We start from the raw sequence: 16,622 nt of genomic DNA, 5'->3' as shown, positions 1-16,622 counted from the left end.
ACCCCGGGACAGCCCGAATCCCGGCGGCCCGGGCAGGACCCGCACGGGGGGGTTCAGGACCGGGCTGCCCGCTCAGCCCGGGGCCGTGCCGTGCCGATCCGGGCCGTGCCGTGCCGATCCGGGCCGCCCGCTCAGCCCGGTGCCGTGCCGGGTGCTGGCCGCACACTCAGCCCGGTGCCGGGCCGTGCCGGACTGGGCTGATCCGGGCCGTGCCGCGCCGATCCGTGCCACCCGCTCAGCCCGGTGCCGTGCCGGGTGCTGGCCGCACACTCAGCCCGGTGCCGGGCCGTGCCGGACTGGGCTGATCCGGGCCGTGCCGCGCCGATCCGTGCCACCCGCTCAGCCCGGTGCCGTGCCGGGCCGATCTGTGCCGCGCCGGGCACTGGCTGCCCGCTCAGCCCGGTGCCGTGCCGTGCCGTGCCGTGCCGTGCCGTGCCGTGCCGTGCCGGGCGCTGGCCGCCAATGGGGCCGGCGGCCGGAGCCGAGCCCTCGGCGGGGCGGGGCGGGCCGGGAGCCGCCCCCGCGCTGCGGGAGCCCGGGGCCAGCATGGAGCGCAGCCGGGTAAGGGGGCGCGGGGGGCGCGGGGGCTCCGCTCGGCGGCTCGGCCCGGGGGGCTGCCCCAGCCCCGGAGTGGCTCGGTGGGGCGAGCTCGGCCTGGCCCGGGGGGCTTCATCCTTTTTCCCTCCCTCCCCGGGGATGAAGCCAGCCGCACAGCCAGGCTCGGTGCCCTCGGCCCCCGGGGGTCCCAGCCTGCTGCTGGCTCGGTGCCCCGCGCGGGTCTGGGGGAGGCAGTTGGTGCGGGCTGTGCTCACACCGCCTTGTCCTTGGCCAGGGCGAAGCGCGGGGCATCCCTTCATCCCCCGGGATCCATGTGGCACATGGCGCCGGCGGTGTCCGGCTTCTCGAGCGCGGTGGTGGCCCAAAGGGCTTTGGCAGCCCAGGTTTTGCACGGACGCTGTGTGTGTAATTCAGGGCCCTGAGGAGGTTACAGGAGTTTGCTCGTGGCGTTCAGTCACGAGAGGAGAGTTGGAACCCTCGGCTGCATTCCCAGCTCCTGCTTGTTGGCTGACCTTGGGCAAATTACTTTTTCTCCATGCGCTCAAGCTGCGCACATGCTGATTTCATACAGTAATTCAGTGCTCTTGGGGATCTGAAAAACTATAGGAATAGAAATGCAAAGCGAACCTTGAAAACGACATTGACCTTGTCTTGTAGCCTGCTTCACTGAAGGCCAAAGTCAGGTCTGTATTTTCTTGCAGTAGCTTATCTGGGATGATAGTGCTGCTGACGTGCATTTTGCAAAAATTCCAAGTTACAAGGTGCTGACACCTGTAACGGGGATCTGTGAAGTCTGTCGGTAACCGAGCCTGCCACCAGCTCACGCGTTTCTCCTTAGCATTGCTCTGCGAGGTAGCATGTTACTGTTGCCCCCACTTTGATGGGAAACTGAGGACCAGAGCACGCCAGCAACTACCCCAGGTTTGCACGAGAAGTTTGCAGTGGAGCAGACCTGATCCGACCTCCTCAGTCCTGCTCAGATCTCCTTAGTCCCAAGCCAGCAGCTCAACCACCGGACCTTCTTGCCCTCTGGTTGCGCTTTTCTTCCTATTGTTAGTTCAACAAAACTGCTCACTCTGAGTTTGCAAGACACATACTAAATAAGGCTCCCGAGTTAAGGAGTTTATAGTTTAATTAAGTTGTCTTGGGGGCATACTGAAGGGATGGAGACTTCCTGAGCTGCTCTACAAGGAAACCTTGTTGGAAAATCCGGTATTAAGACTTTGTGGAAGAGGTAAACAGAATTGTTTGGTAGCCAGAGGGGGAAGGCTTTTCGAGAGTCAGAGAAGCAGAGATCAGAAGGAGATCATAAAACTGGTGTGGAGGAAGGAGTGGAACTGAGTGCTGCCTTGAAGGTGATGGTTCAGAGCACGCACTTGTGATGAAAACTTGAAGCCTGAAGGTTGAGGTTGGCCCAAACACCTTCCTCACCTCACGTGTGAGCTGTGATTGTCTCTGCTCATCAGGACTTGGTGCAGAGCCATGCTGGAGATGGGCTGTGGGACTCCGAGCAGTGTGGCTTCTTGCTCTTGGCAGATTTTGAACGATGTGGGGATTAATTCTTCTTAAGGGGAAGAGCCTTTATATCACATCCAGGCTACTGCTCAATATTTCCCTTTCCTAGCTCTCAGGACCCTGAGGAGTAACAAGGACTGGCTCGACTGGTTTGCAGCTCCGCAGAGATCTCACGGACTCACTCTGGAAAAGGTTCTTAAGGGACTTTGGCATGGGTTTTCTTTCTCTTGGAAACTCACTTTCTGCATTACATGTAAGAAGATCCTGCGTTCTTGGGTGGTTTAGGTGCTGCAGGAGCAGGATGTAGTCCCCAAGCTGCCTCCTGGCAGGGGCAGGGACGGTGCATGGCAGCTCGGTGGGTGCTGGGGCTCTGTGCTCACAGCCCCGTGACCCGCAGGGTTTGACGTGTTGAATCGTGGGGAGCGCAGCCACCTTCTGGAGACCTCCCAGGTCTAACCTGGAGGTACTGCGATCTGTTTTGAAATGTGGGGGGGGTGTCCTCAAGGGCCCTGTGAGCTGACCCCAGACAGGCTGTCTGCGATGCTCTCTGGAGGTGTGACGGAGCTGGGGCAGACCTGCCTGAACTGGCTCTAAACTCGCTGGTTCAGGCACCCATCACCAGTGTAACCACTGGTGAACGCTCACCGGAGCCCCGAGCAGTTTGGCAGCTGGCACTCTCATCCCTGTCTCGTTATCTGTTCCCAAACTCGTTAGCTTTAATCCAGCCATGATAGATCTGCGTCAGGGTGTGGTTGTTACCAACATTTGCAGCGTGGGGAAACCAGCACCCTCGCAGGGATCTCAATTAACTCCTAGTTGTAAGCCACAAGTCATCCTCTCTGCCATAGCAGCACATACCTGCCCTCTGGCGTAGGTGGAAGACGGATGAAGTGTTTCACTGTGTATTTTTACCTTAATAAAACTCCCCAGAGAAGTTTGCTTCTGGGGGGAATCTAGCTCTTTGCCGCCTGTTGGCATCCTGCGTAGGAAAATGGTAAGCATGTGTTTCTTGAGCAACAGACTCTTTAAAAACAAAGGCCACCGACTAGTTTTGATGTTTTCTTTCTAATGCACAGTCCATTTTATTCAAAGGTTGAGGTTTTCTTCTTTGTTTGTTGTTTGGTTGGGGTTTTTTTGATTTGGAAATAACCTTGGTGGTGTTCCCTTGCAGATGAATGAAGACTTCCCCAGCCTCAGGAGCCCCCGCTGAGCTCTTGCGGAGGCTTCTGATCTGGCCAAGCCAGGAGCTGTGTGTGGGTAGAGTACGTGAGTCAACAAATGGTCTCTGTGAGTTGCCAGGAGCTGCTGCCCTCCTTGACCAGCTCTTCCCTGCTAGAAAATTTTGCCAGTGCTCTGCATCGCAGCATGCCGCCATCCCTTCTGCCAGGGCACGGCAGCGAGAGGGTGTCCGGCCACCTAGAAGGCTCTGGCCACCTCCTTGCGGGCACCACTAGCCACTCTGCAGGCACCCCGCTCCCCCCAGCCGGTGCAAAGGGGGAAGACACAAAACCCCAAGCCACTGTCTGCGAGGCTCACCTCAGGCTGCCTGATTTCTGTAGCAGCCTCTCCCAGGACTTCATTCCCACCCTGGAGGAGATTGAGGAGTTCCTAAGGGAGAAGGCTGAGTTCCTCAAAGAAGAAGCAAGTGAGCTTCACCCAGGTGGAGGGAAGGTCGGCATCAACTCTGAGATCAGCTTAGGTAGCTCTGGGGGACAGCCTGTCTCTGGTGTTGCTCAAGAAGATGTCTCAAACGCTGCTCAGCCTGGAGGGACAACGGATGGTAGTGACCAGGCAGTAGCTTCTGGGAGCATTCCTGTTGTCCTCCAGATCCAGCCTCTCCAGGTGGACAGTGGCATCCCGCTAGCGCAGAGTGCTACAGGTGGTGTGAGGGTGGCCCAGCTGGTTATCAGCTTGCAGGGCCAAAACCTGTCCCTCCTCCCTCAGGTCCAGCCCCCTGTAACCATCATGGACCAAAAGTATGTCAAAATCGCCCCCCTGCCGGTCACCATGAGGCCAGGGGCACCGGGGGATGTGCAAGAGGTGGAGGCAAACCCCAAGCATCACAAAGCCCCCCCTTCCCTCGTCCGCATCCACAAGTGCTCACACCCGGGCTGCGGCAAGATGTACACCAAGAGTTCCCACCTCAAGGCTCACTTTCGTCGGCACACCGGTGAGAAACCCTACACTTGTGCTTGGCCCAACTGCGGCTGGCGGTAAGTGGGAGCCGCGGGACCGTGCGGGTGGGTGTCCCCGCCAAAGGCCTGCCGTCGCTTGCAGGAGAGCTCTTGGCTGGTGGAAAGCCAGGATAAAATCACGAGTTTTCTTTCCCGAGTGAGTTATAGATGAGAGCTGGAAGGAGGCTGAGAGGAGTAGAGTTTGTGGAGCGCTTTGGGGAGTTTTCACTCAGCCCAAAAGTGCTGAAAACCTCCAGCTGGGGGAGGCATAGCTGACACCCTCCCCCTTGAACACCCCAAATCCCCCCCTGAACTGGATGCCTAAACACCCCCTAGCAATACAGCTTTACCAAATGATGTTGGTTATTTATATTACAACAGCGTTGGTTATTTAAATTTAAATTACAACAATTTTGCAAACTTTCTCTGTCTAGTTCAGGACAATTTCTGCAGTTGGGCTACAAAAAAAGGCTTTTCCCATTAATATTTGTCCCAGGAAAGAAGAGTTTCAGTGCTTCCTCAGGAGCCAGTGCATATTCTGTGTTTCTTTAGCAACCCTTTGCTTTCTCTTGCTGTTTGCCTGCCCTGGCTGCTTACATCCCTCAGACACCTGTGCGCTTGTAGCGTATCTCCATGCTGCATTTACTTTTGTTTGCTCTGCACATGACGATGGTTGTCATTTTCTTTCATCTGTCTTCTCTAAATTAACCCTGCTTTATAATCTTGCTGCACTTCTCTGATTATTTTTCTGCTGTGGTGTTCTCTTCCTGGCACTGCGTACCTGTCCCGGCGGGGCAGGATGCTCAGTACAGCCTTTGGCAAGAAGGGCTAATAGTCCTCGGGTCCTGCGTATCACTTTTCATCAGCAGATCTCAAAGCATATCACAAAGCAAACTGGTGCTGGCAGCCCTGAGCTTTCCTGGTTCCTTGTGCAATGCTTTGGCATACACGGCTGCCTTGTTTCCCCGGATGGTGTGTTATGGCTTCTGTCTCAGGCTGGTGAAAGTCTGGAATGTATGAGACTAGATCTGAATGTTGGGACTTCTTCTTGCCAAGCTGCCGTCCCTTTGCCGTCAGCAGTTGTCCTTCCATTTCACTCACAACCGCAGTACATGTTGGCAGCTGTTGGCTCCTTTTCCAGTACCAACCAGTACTGCTGAATCCTCCCGGACCTGACGCTCAAAGCCTGGGGATTGAGGAAGGGGACAATGGCAACCACACAATCAACACTTTTCCCTCTGGAAAGGAGGAAAGGGATGGTGCTAGCCTGTACAATAGCATCCTGCAGGCTGTCCACTGAGTCACTGTGCTCTGCTCCGCTTGCTGCCCTGCCCTCCGTCTCCATGGGAGCAGTTCTGCTGTCGAGTGATGTACTCGGCCATGGCTGGGGTTCTCCGAGCCTTCCTCCCTTTTCTAGATGTGGCCCTAACTGTAATAACATCATTTCTCCTGGCCCTGCTTTCTGTGAGGAGCTGAAACCTTGGAACTCGCTTCTTACAGCAAAGCTGGAAATGAAGTCAGCGGTTTGCATGGAAGAGCTGAGGATGGCCTTGGGACGCGTTTTGTTTTTGCGGAGCCTTTTGTGAGCAGCCGCAGTATTTACCATACCAGGTGTGAGCTGGAAATCCTATCGCTGGGAGTCTGGGGTTACAGCTGAAGCTCCTTGCTTTGTGCTTCTTTGCGTGGGCATGTTTCAGCCAGATGGAAAAACCCTTCCGTCCTAATACTCCTGCCATCTGTGTTGGCTCCTTAGAGGCAGAACAGGAGTAAATCCTGTCCAGCCCCCCTCTCCAGCACTCCCCCGACACTCAACATGCAAAGTGTGCTGAAGTCACACCAGCTCCCAGGCTTTCTTGAGACCTTTGAGGTGGCACTCATAAAACAGCTGCAGACCAGCTTGCTGCAGCTGCCCCCAGGTCTGGATCTGTGCGTGCCAGGAAGGGTGCAGGAGAATTAACCATGGGGACATGCATGTGGTTAAAGGGACTTCCCAGGCTGATCTGCTCCAGGTGTGGAAATTACACAGACCAGCAGTCTGAGCTCTGGGTACTCCTGTGGTCCTTGTTGCTGCATCCTCAGAACAGCAGTCAGCTTGCTTTGGCACGGAAACCTCTGCTTCTGCGCTCCAGGCTGGGTGCATTTTCTTTTCCTCCCTTGTGCTTGGTATTTAAACCAGCTCCTCTCCCCAGCTCCCAGCCCAGCCCAGGCTGACAGTGAAAACTCACTGCCATTCTGAGAAACAAGGGAATGCTCGGAGTCTGCAGGGAGAACCCATGCTCTCCGAGGAACATCGAGCCTTCTCTCAACAGCGATGCTCTTTTTGGCTTGGTGAGGGAATTACAGTAAAGCCTTTCTACCCAGGCTCCTGAACGGTGACCTCCAGTTGCTGCCAGCCTGGGCTGATGCCCCAAAAAGCCATTTCTCTCAGCATCTGGCTTTGGGGCTGTCAGCTTCCAAAAGGTTTCAGCAAGTCTGAAACAACTGAAGGAAGTAGGTGTACAAGTGTCCCTTAAGAGCAGTGGAAAGAAATGAAGATCTCAGTGAATTATTTTCCTCTTCCCTATCTTTCCGTCACTCCTTGGAGGGGTTTCTTTCTTTCTGTTCCTCCAGCAGGAGCCTGGAGTGCCTCACTGGTAGGTGGGATGCAGCAGAGCAGAAGTGACCTATCTAGGGTCACTCAAGAGGCGGTGGCAGAGCCAGACCTCAGCCTCCCACGTGCCAGGGTCCTCGTTCCCTGTCCTGTCTAGCAGCAAAGGCTGGATCCACCATGCTTCCCTTCTCCTACAGGTTTTCCCGCTCAGATGAGCTCTCCCGACACAAGCGCTCCCACTCCGGTGTCAAGCCATACCAGTGTGCCGCTTGCGAGAAGAAGTTTGCCCGCAGTGACCATTTAGCCAAACACGTGAAGATCCACCGAGGCCAGCCGTACAGCCAGCGGACGCTTCATGGCGGCAGCAGAAGTTAAATCTTGCTGCTCATCCTTGTGAGGCTGAGTCCAGGAGCCCTGAAGCCAAGCAAACAATGCAAAACCCACTACACTAACGAAGAGAGGGAAATGACCCTAATGAATTATAGGAGATCCGGTGTTATGCCTCTCTCTGTCCGAGGATGTCACATATTCACAGCCTGTTTCTGGTACCACTGTTCCTCTCTTAAATATACGTGACGGAAACACAAGATAATTCAGGGTGAGCGTGTGTGTGTGTAGGGAAGTGGGGCTGGGGGAGAGGACAGATTTACAAGGTGCCTGTGCACAGCTCGTAGGTGTCACCTGCCTGCAGCAGCATGACAGGCAGCATGTGGCTCCCAGCTGGCTGTCCCCACCGTGGGACATCCCTTAGGCAGCTGCGAGTCACACCGGCATCCCAAGGCTCTGCATCGGCAGCGTTCCAGAGACGGGCAGGGAGGGTTCGTTCTGGACTCACACAGAAATCCATACGATGAGCTCACCTGGCAGGGTGGCATCCAGGCAGAACCGGGGGGGGATGGGGGGTTGTGTTTGTGTCATGCAGCACCTGTGGGGGCCTGAAGGCAGACGTTGGGGACGGCTTTTCTGCTGCGGTTGAGGTGGTGGTTGTGTTGTCCTTAACTCTGCTTTTCTGTGTTGGTGGTTTTTCACCCGGCTGGCACCGGGTGCGCTGGCGTCCTTGGGGATGTGACATTGCGGCTGCAGTTTGAGGGGGGTGGGAAGTGCGTCTGTTCGGCTCGCTCAGTGGTGCGTGTTGAAAGGCCACCAGGAGACACGTAAGTAGCAGCAGCAAACTCCGTGTTTACATGCTGGCGTGAAAAAGCAGCGTTATGGAGAGACACCAGTGCGTATGGAGCCGGAGGGGAGCAGCACGCTCCGGTCAGGGGGAGCAGTGCAGCTCACAGGTTGCTGACGTCCTTTTTGTATTTGACTTCTGGTTAATTAAAGGCCAACTGCTTGCTCCTGTGCCAATTTCCCCAGCCTTTGCAAACATCTGGGAGGGAATTAAGTGCTTGTACAAACAAAGAATAAGCGTCAGGAGTTTAAGCTAGGCAGTGTGCCCTCTCTGTGTGGCTTTGCCAGCATGTCTCAAGCTGATATTTAGCACCTCCAGGCTCTTTTCCACTCAGGTGCGCTCATGCTGTTCTGCTGTTACCCCAGTTCTCTTCCAGAGTAGGACTTCACACACTTCAAGCTGCCCTTGAGCTGACTTCAGTGAGGAGTGTTGGGTTGGACCCAACATAAGGACAGGGAAGTGAGCTGAACTCATTTCCCTGCCCTGTGGAGGGCATGTTTGTACAGCAAAGAGGTTGTTCTCTGGTCCCTGCAGCCCTTCTCGAGTGATGACTCTGGGGAAGGAAACAGCCAGACTGGTGGGGACGGATAAGGTGTCCTGCTCTGAGGGATGGTACAAGCATCTCTGGACGAGACACCAAACTTCTGTGTGAGAAGCACAAGCTCGTAAAGCAATCCGTCCTAGTGACAGTGTCGTGTGGCTGGAGATGTTGGCTGTTGCTGGCTGCTCCTTCCTCAGCGCAGTGACCAGAGCTCTTGGTCCAGCTTTTTTGAGAAGCTACCACAGTGTGACTTCAGGGAAAGGAGCAAGGGAGCTGAAATTCCTTGATTTATTCTTAGTTTAGAATATTTGGGGTTGCTTCTGCTGCCCTTGGAGGAGATGCTGCTGCTGTGGAGGTTGGAGACAGATGGGGTAGGGCACTTTCCACCAGTGAGGTTCTCTGGTGCGCTGAGGGTCCCCATGATGAACTTGTTTCTCCTGCTTTTTGTTGTTCCCGTGCTGCAGGGCCACGGTCCAGCCTGTATAGGCACCAACGAGCAGGGTCCGCTTCCCCCATGCCTTTGGCCCCTACAAACAGCAAAAGTTTCTCCAAAGTGGAAATGTGAGTGCGTGCAGAAATGATGTTAGCGTTGAGGAGAAACGTTAGTAAAGCTGGCTTTGGGTTTAGATTCTGGGTTGTAAAACCAAGCAGGCCGGCAGCTGAAGGCAGGCTGGCTGGCCAGCTTCCAGCCGCAGCGTAGCGGGGAACCGGCTTGTGGCTCCCCCAGCTGCAAGGCTGCAGCGGGAGCCCCAGCTAATGGATCCGCTGTTGGCTTCCAAAGGGCTGGCGTGCCTGCGCGGCGTGTTTCTCGGAGAACACCTGCATTACTTGCTTTCCTAATCCCCAGGCAGGAGAGCAGGGTTTACGACAGAAATAGCTGGAGCCACGCTGCTTGACTTCAGATCCAAGCTTTCCCCAAAGGTCTGGGAGGGCTGGTTTCTGGATCCCAGCTTTAAACTCCTTCATCCTTAGCTCATAAGTGGGTAGGTGTGGATAGGCTGAACAGAAAGGAGCTGCCTGCAGCGGGGTTTCTTTCCTGTGTGCGCAAGTGGAAGTGTCTGAGACCTGCAACCCTGATGTGGACTCTTTGGCGAGAGCTCTCCCCTTTGGGGAAGGAAGGCATCTTTTGCAAGGCTTAGCTGGAGCTCTGGCCCTGCCTGGGGGAGCGAGCGCTCTCCCAGCGCACCGTGGGTGCTCCCACCTCTGGGGTGACCAGATGCCAGCAAGAAACACAGCCCGAGTTCACACGATGCTGAACCTTTAATGATGAGCCAGAGGAGACAGGTATGCAAGAGCCTCTTTGGGGTTGCCTTTTGTTTTAGCGGGTTTTTTCCTGGCTAGGAATTTACTTCATACCCTCTTTGCTGGCGGGCTCTCTTCAGAGGCTGGATGCCAACATGACTCATGCCCGTCTTGTGCTTTTATCTGTGTCCCCCCCCTTTGCTCTTCTCCTTCGCTCCAGACTCTTTCACAGCACTCCCTGTTCATTTTGGACCTGCCCCATCCTGCCTCCCTCTGCTCTCAGCCGAAGGCAACTGGGGAGGTTGCACGTTTCCAAAGTGTGGAGCAAGAAGGGCTGTGCCTCATCGGTAGTGCAAGGCCCTGCTCTGTTCTCCAGCAGTTTATCTGCTGAGCAGCTACGGCAGAGTCCACGCTGCTCCCAAGGTGGATCCGCTGTGGAAGACAGGGCTGGTTTGTTTTGCCATTCCTTTTAAACAAACCGCAAAGGGAGGGGAGAGAGGTTTTTATAAAATAAAATACCCTAGATACGTATCTCTTGTGCAATGTGCATTATAGTCTCACCTGCTTCCCTCTGGGGACTTTGGATGAGTGGCTTAAAAGATTTACTGAAGGCTCTGTAATTACCTATCCTTTGCTCCAGTGAGGATATTACTCCACAGCAGAAACGCTTGTTGTGGAAGTACAGATGCGATCTGTGGCATCAGGAGGGATGGAGACCTTTCTTTGTCCTCCCACAGACAGAAATACACTGGAGCTGCCAAGAGGTGACACAAGCTGCCCTCATGTCACCACGGCTGCCGGGCTGTCAGCCTGGCTCCATCTCGGATGGTTTGTCTGTTGGAGGAGTGGGAATGGGAGGAACTGGTTGCCTTGTGCTCGAAGCGAAAAGGCTGTCAGGTTGCTAAGCAGTGGTTTTTAAGAACCGAAACGCAAGCAGACAGGAGTTGTAGCAGGGCAGGACGTGGGAGAGCACAAAGAGAAATTCAGGCAACGTTTCTAAATTTGCAGCTGCGGCTCTGGATATAGCAGTACGCAGTGCAGAGCCCTCCATCTTCGGCAGCACAAGTGACAGCACTGACAGCCCCAAGCTGCAGCCCACGTGGAGCTCGTGCTGGCTGCTCATCCTCTGAGATGAGGTAAGGGCCAGTGCAAACCCACAGTTTGATTGAAGGCCCCTTTGGAAACATAGCTCTAAGATGGATGATGGCATATAGGTTTTTCTTTTTCTTTATCCCCCCAATAAAATGAGAACTGGATTTTTATTAACAATTGTCCCTTCCAGAGCCCAGTTTTATTTGGGGCAAATGCAATTCTTGGTGTGATTTCTGGTTCAGCAGCAGAAGCTGGCTTGTGGCAGGTAGCAAACTGGAGCCTTGAGTGTTCTCAGAACAGTAAATAGCTTTTTACGGGCACGGGACCACGCAGGCTGGAAAACAGGCAAGTGTTTGCAGAGACAAAGGGGGTCAGTTGAGTGTTCCTCCGCTGCCTGGACAGCTAGCCACCAGCTGGGCCAGATCCTGGCCCTAAGTAACAAAAAGTGGAGCTGGTAATGGGGAACAGGTGGAGAAGGTTTGCAGCGGCTCGGCGTTAACCCTCAGGTGGCTCAGCAGCACATCTCAGGCCTGAAGTTGGAAGCAAAAAGGGACAGGAGCCGCTTGTTGGTTTGCACGTGTCCTGGGATATGGTTCAAGCTCTTCTGGAGCCACGGCTAAGCACAAAAGGCAATGTTTCCTTGCAAAGAAGTGGGGTATGTCATGGCCTTGTGCTGCAGCTGATGCAGTAGCTCCCACCCCATGCTCTGCTCACCTCTCCCTGCTGTCAGCCGGTGAGTGGGCTCTGGGGGAGCTCCCCGGAGCCCCTGCCCTGGGAACAGAGGGGTTAAGGGCACAGCGAGACTTAAGGAACAAACCAGCTAAATTAAAACAGCTGGCTGGCTTGGCCTGGCCATGCTGGATGACTTACCGCTTCATAATCAGCTTTCTAAGAAGGCACAAGTCCACTGGCAGGGAGGCTGGAGCAGGGAAGAACATCTCTGTTTAGGAATAAGGCTAATGAGTGACTGGCTTTTGTTCCTGGCTTGGCCGGCTCCTACCCCCAGGCTGGATGTGTGCTCTTAGCATGGACTTTGGACAGGTTGTTTGCAGGGATGCACCTTTCCTGGGAGCTGCCCTCTGCTGCCTGTGCAGGTAAAACACTGTTTGCTGACGTTTGGGCTGAGCTGCCTTGCTGGGGGAAGGTTTCCAGCTGATGGGATAAATTCTGTGGCTGGAGCCCTGTGGGAAAGGATGGGGGTGATGGTATCTGGTCAGCTGTGCCATTTTCTGTTGTTTGATCCAGGAACTGGGCAGTGGTACAGAAAGGGCTTCTCCTTCCCTGGAAAATCCACCCAGATAAAGCCTTTTTTTGGCTTACAAAGTATGTGGTGGGAGGGGGTGGAAATCAGACGTGCGATTTGATATCCACGGATCTGCGTTCACTTTTGGAAATGTTGGCTTGTCCCTGTGTATTACCAATTTCTCCCCAACTGCAGTTTTGCAGCTCCTTGTTAAGAGAGCCGAGCACCGCAGTCTGCTTCTCACCCCTTCCATGTCAGACCTTGGGTTGTTTGTGCAAACAACAGGCTCTGAAATGAAACTCCAGATGCCATTTAACTGGTCACGATGGGTCCCGACTGCCCTGTTGTTACCACCTGTGACGGTGCCATTGGGTCAGGCCAGGAGGAGAACCAGTGAGGTTTTTGAGAGTTGTTTTCAGGAATTTTGTTCAGGATGTGGGAACGTCACAAGGGGAATTGTGTTTTTAGCAGGAGAAGGGCTGCATAGATAACACGGTGGAAACTAGTTTGGCAACGCTCTGTAATAACCAGAGATCCTCTGGTGCACAGCTTTAGGGCTTAACTTTCATAAGCACCTGAAACCACCTCCAAGCCTATCTGAGTCAGTGGAGACTAGCCCTTCTGAAAAAAAAAGAAACCCAAAACAAAACCAGCTTTTCTCCCACTGTATCTAGTTCCTCACTGCATAGTGAAGTTCTCATGTAACTGGGTAATTTTGCTTTTTCCTGAAATATAATATTATCTGTTCCTTAGAATATTAACAGCTGTTGTATGAGCTGGGCATCATGTGTCCTGTTCAGCAAAGGATTTAACTCTGGAGCATTTGCTATGACAGCGAACTCCCCTGCAGGGTTTTCTGCTGACAAGCCTTGGACTTGTCCCAGTCAAACATCTCCGGGGGACTGGAAATGGAGGCTTTGGACTGGGTTGGCCACCCTGTGCCTGCTGTAGGATGCTGAACTTCCTCTCTCCTCTTACCTGCCCTGAGCAGTGCGTGGATTGCCTGGCCCTCAAGGCAGGAGCTTTCCTGTTACAGACTCGGGAATAACCAAGGTTTGAAACCAGCGCAAATCCATGGCTTTTTGAAAGCATCAGCAAACACCAAAGCAGAGGCAGAGCTGCTCTCTGCAAAGGAAACCCAGACAGCTGAAAAGCCAGAGTGCAAAAAGGCTATATTGGGGCTGAGCAATACAAGACCGTTGGCAGCTTGGGCATGAAAGGGAACACGAGGATGCGAACCCAGTTACTTCTCCATCATCTTCAGGGTGCTCCTTTTAGCTTCAGCAAAGGTGGCTGGTATTTGTGGGCCTTGTAATACTCCATGGGCATCCTGCAGCATCTTTGGGACCTCTGTGAAGCGATGACTTCCTGCACAAGGGAGTGTCACGCATCCAGGGATGCTGAGGGTGGCATCCCTGTGAGGAGCATTGCGTTTCCCTGGGTCGCGAAGCCCCGGCTTTGTGGTGGGTTGTGAGCAGGGTGGGAAGCTGTTCTGAACCAAGTGACAGCAGGTTTTCTGCTGTAAATTTGTCAGGTTGATGACTAGCACCATCTAGGCCTCGTAGGCAAACTAGCAGCACTCATGCCCACTTTTTTGGTAGAGCTTCTGTAGGGGATGGGGGCGGTTGGCAGCCACTGAGCCCAGAGCTGCGTGTCCATGCTGCTGCGTGACTTGTGCTGCTCCTGCTGCTTGTATCCAGCAACCCATCCTTCCCCCAGGCTGCAAGTGAGCGGGGGGCTTGCCTTCCCCCCTTCTACCTCCAAGGATGTCTTGGGAGCTGTGGTTTAAGGTGCTAATATTGGTAACTGAAGCTTCAGTGAACCAACACTGTGTTGAACATTAAGCTTCCTGAGAGCATCTCTCTTGAGAGGCCAACGAGTGGGTTTTGGTTGTGAAACTTTAAAAACAAACAACTTTCCTTGATCTAAAGGCTTTTCCCTTGTGAGTGTAGCCTCTCACTAATGAGGCACAAAACCTCTCGTAGCTGTTCTGCTTATTTCACGACTTTTGGATTCCCAGAACTCTTGCAAAGCTCAGCCTTGGAGTTGGGAGCTGTATTAAAATAGCACCTCCATCTTCTGGAGCAAGGTCTTGTTGGGGTCTGATTAGCTGTTGCATAATTTTCTGGCGTTCCTGGTGCTTGTGTTTCCCCACTGTCTCAGGCCAAGGCCACGTGATGGTAAAGTCAGAACCTTGCAGTAAGATTTCTCTTTTTTGATAAGTCAGTGCTTTTAGAAGCCCCTGTGCTTTTCTGATGGGGTTGTCCTGTGCTTTCCGAGAACTGGCAGTTGGGTATCACCTCATGACTTTGTCCTTGCCTCAGAACTCGCAAAATCTATTTCTAGGTGCTGCTGTCTAATTAACCTTCACCAGAAATCCCAACTGAAATGCATTTGTGTTTGAATTCCTTTGTCTGCTGCCTCTTTAAAATGCCTTTACATGTGAGCTGCCTTTTTTAAAAGGCCTTTGCATATGAGCTTTTTCCAAACCCTGCCTTGTTGCCTGCTTGATTTTTTATTCCATCCCTTTGTCTGTCCTGTATTTTTTCCCTTGTGATGTTGTCTAAGATAAGAACAAGCCCATGCTGGATTGCAAACCCACAGCAGGGGAAGCAGAACAAAGTGAGAGTTGCACAAAGTCAGAAATTTATTATCCCTCTAAAAAAGATGCTTTGATTGTTTCTGAGCGGAGTTACCCTGGCTGATACAGCTGAAGCCCTTTAGGTCCTTTGGATGCTGGGGTGGAGTGGAGTTGATTTTTGTGTGCTGTCCCTCTTCCACAGCAGCTTGCACTGTCTTTTTGGGTTCAGCTCGTGCATTGTTTCTTACCTGAGTGCTAAGGAAATAGGAAAGTTTGGGGCGTGCTGGTAGATTTTGCTGGTGGCAAGTGGAAACAAAGCCAGGGAATAGTCTGGAGTTGTGGTGGCGCGCTCGGAGATGGAGCTCTGCTGGTTGCCTTGGAAAACATGTTGGGACCCCACTGGAGTCTGGCGCGCGTGCTGAAACGCTGGGTTTGCGCGATCGTGTATCTTGTGAAATGTTCCTTTTCAGAGCCGTATTGTTCTCCCACTTTGCAAGTAAGTGATACTCAGTGCCAAATGAGGAAAAGATACCCAAAGAAACGGCACGGTGTGTGCCAGTCCCGTAGGCTGTAGGAGCTCCTGGGGAAGCAGCTGATGTCAGGAGTGCTCCCCAAGTGAGTTGTGCAAACCCAGGTGCTGGTCCTTCCCCAAAGAAATGGATTTAGCTCTGTTTGAGGTACACACATGCAGATGTTGGCAAACCTCCCATGTGTGACTCTACAGGAAGAGTCTGAGAGCGCACAGGGGCTTTCCTTTATGTTCCTCTTTGTTTTTTGATTTGGTGTGGGAGAATGGAGCCCAAGCTCTAAACAGCGAGAGGTTAGGATGGAGCACAGCAGAAGAAAAGAGGGGATGGGTGCAGGGAGATGCTGGAGCAAAGGCTTGTGGTGTTTGTTAGTAAGTCTGGCTCACCCATGGAGCGTTGGTTCTATTTGAGTCATCTGCAGTGCAGAAGATCAGGTAGAGGTGAGGAGGCAACTGCTCAGCACCAGGGGAACGGGGCCTCCTGGGCTCCAGGTCTTTGTTCCTGGGTCAGCGCTTCCTGGCCTGGCCATTCCTAAGGGAAAAGCAGCACCGATAAGGTGAAGTGCTCTATGGAAATAATGACCAATGCTTTCCATGGGGAAAAACAAAAGGAAAAGAGCACATGCTTTCATTTCAGAGGGGCTGTAATTATTTTTGAAAGCTGCAGAAACTGACTCTGGACTTTCGTGGAGGATTTTGCTGCCCTTTCTCCTTACCGTTTTCTTTTCTTCCTCTCCTTGCCCTGTCTCATCTCGCTTTTACTTTTTTGGGTTTTTTTTTTTTGTTTGTTTGTTTGTCTGTTTGGTTTTTTTAAGTGCAGGGTGGGAAAACCAGAAACCATTCTCTTAATGTTGCTTTATAACGCGGTAGTTAACTTCTGTAAATAAATAAATAATGGTCAACTTGGTTAAAACCTTCCTCTCTCCCCGTGACAGAAAGCATGCTGTGGGGGAAACCCCTGTACTACTTCCCTGTAGTCAAAAGACATCTCGATTCCCTGAACTCCCCTACTTTCTCTGCTTTTGTCTCCCTTCTGATCCCCTGCAATAAGTGCTGATAAAGGTTTAAGGGTGTTGTCAAATGCCACACTGCCTTCCTGGCCTTGCTCCCAAGTTTAGAAACCTCCTTACACTTCCTCTGATTGTCATTTGGCTCTGTGAAATGGGACCAGCTGAAGGGGATGACCTGGTGATGATCTGGAATTTGCCTTTATAGCAATGGCATTAATGGCAGCTGGAGCTGCTCAGGCTTCCCCAGGGTCTGAGGATCCTTCTGCGTTGGGGGACGGCGGTGCTTCCCGAACGGCAGCATACCTGGCTGCGCGGTGCTTTGGCTCGTGCCCATGTACCGAGCAGGACTCACGCTTGTTCGAAGGCGATGGATGAA

The 16,622-nt window shown here is 53.2% G+C and overlaps 1 protein-coding gene and 1 long non-coding RNA gene across 6 annotated transcripts in view; one reads left to right on the top strand and one right to left on the bottom strand.

The window, feature by feature from the left end:
* The first annotated feature begins 504 nt into the window (after window positions 1–504).
* LOC106112965 (Krueppel-like factor 15) lies at window positions 505–7,429 on the top strand. Of its 5 annotated transcripts, none has more exons than XM_055819572.1 (3): window positions 505–561; window positions 3,245–4,286; window positions 7,035–7,429. In XM_055819572.1, exons 2-3 carry the CDS (start codon window positions 3,352–3,354, stop codon window positions 7,210–7,212), a joined length of 1,113 nt encoding a protein of 370 aa, XP_055675547.1. In that variant the 5' UTR covers window positions 505–561; window positions 3,245–3,351; the 3' UTR covers window positions 7,213–7,429. The 5 variants fall into 5 exon arrangements, 4 of the variants coding, with proteins under 4 accessions (XP_055675547.1, XP_055675545.1, XP_013160514.2 ...); XM_055819570.1 differs by having other exon boundaries at window positions 511–561; window positions 2,183–4,286; XM_013305060.3 differs by lacking the exon at window positions 505–561 and adding an exon at window positions 614–2,265.
* Window positions 7,430–10,232: 2,803 nt separating this feature from the next.
* Window positions 10,233–16,622, bottom strand: part of LOC114014200 (uncharacterized) — an 8,709-nt gene continuing 2,319 nt past the window's right edge. Inside the window, exons 2-3 of the long non-coding RNA XR_003557628.2 lie at window positions 11,757–15,768; window positions 10,233–11,657 (exon numbers count right to left, since the gene is read on the bottom strand). This is a non-coding gene — a long non-coding RNA (uncharacterized LOC114014200). The remainder of the gene's footprint in view (window positions 11,658–11,756; window positions 15,769–16,622) is intronic.

This window comes from Falco peregrinus, chromosome 16, assembly GCF_023634155.1.
Source record: "Falco peregrinus isolate bFalPer1 chromosome 16, bFalPer1.pri, whole genome shotgun sequence".
NCBI lineage: Eukaryota > Metazoa > Chordata > Aves > Falconiformes > Falconidae > Falco > Falco peregrinus.
This window is presented reverse-complemented; position numbering and strand designations above follow the sequence as displayed.

What these genes read in the sequence shown, in the direction of transcription:
- LOC106112965 (XM_055819572.1), top strand. Translation starts at nt 3,352, where the DNA reads ATGGTCTCTGTGAGTTGCCAGGAGCTGCTGCCCTCCTTGACCAGCTCT. An exon ending in TGGCCCAACTGCGGCTGGCG is followed by an intron (nt 4,287 to 7,034) that starts GTAAGTGGGAGC and finishes CTTCTCCTACAG; the next exon opens with GTTTTCCCGCTCAGATGAGC.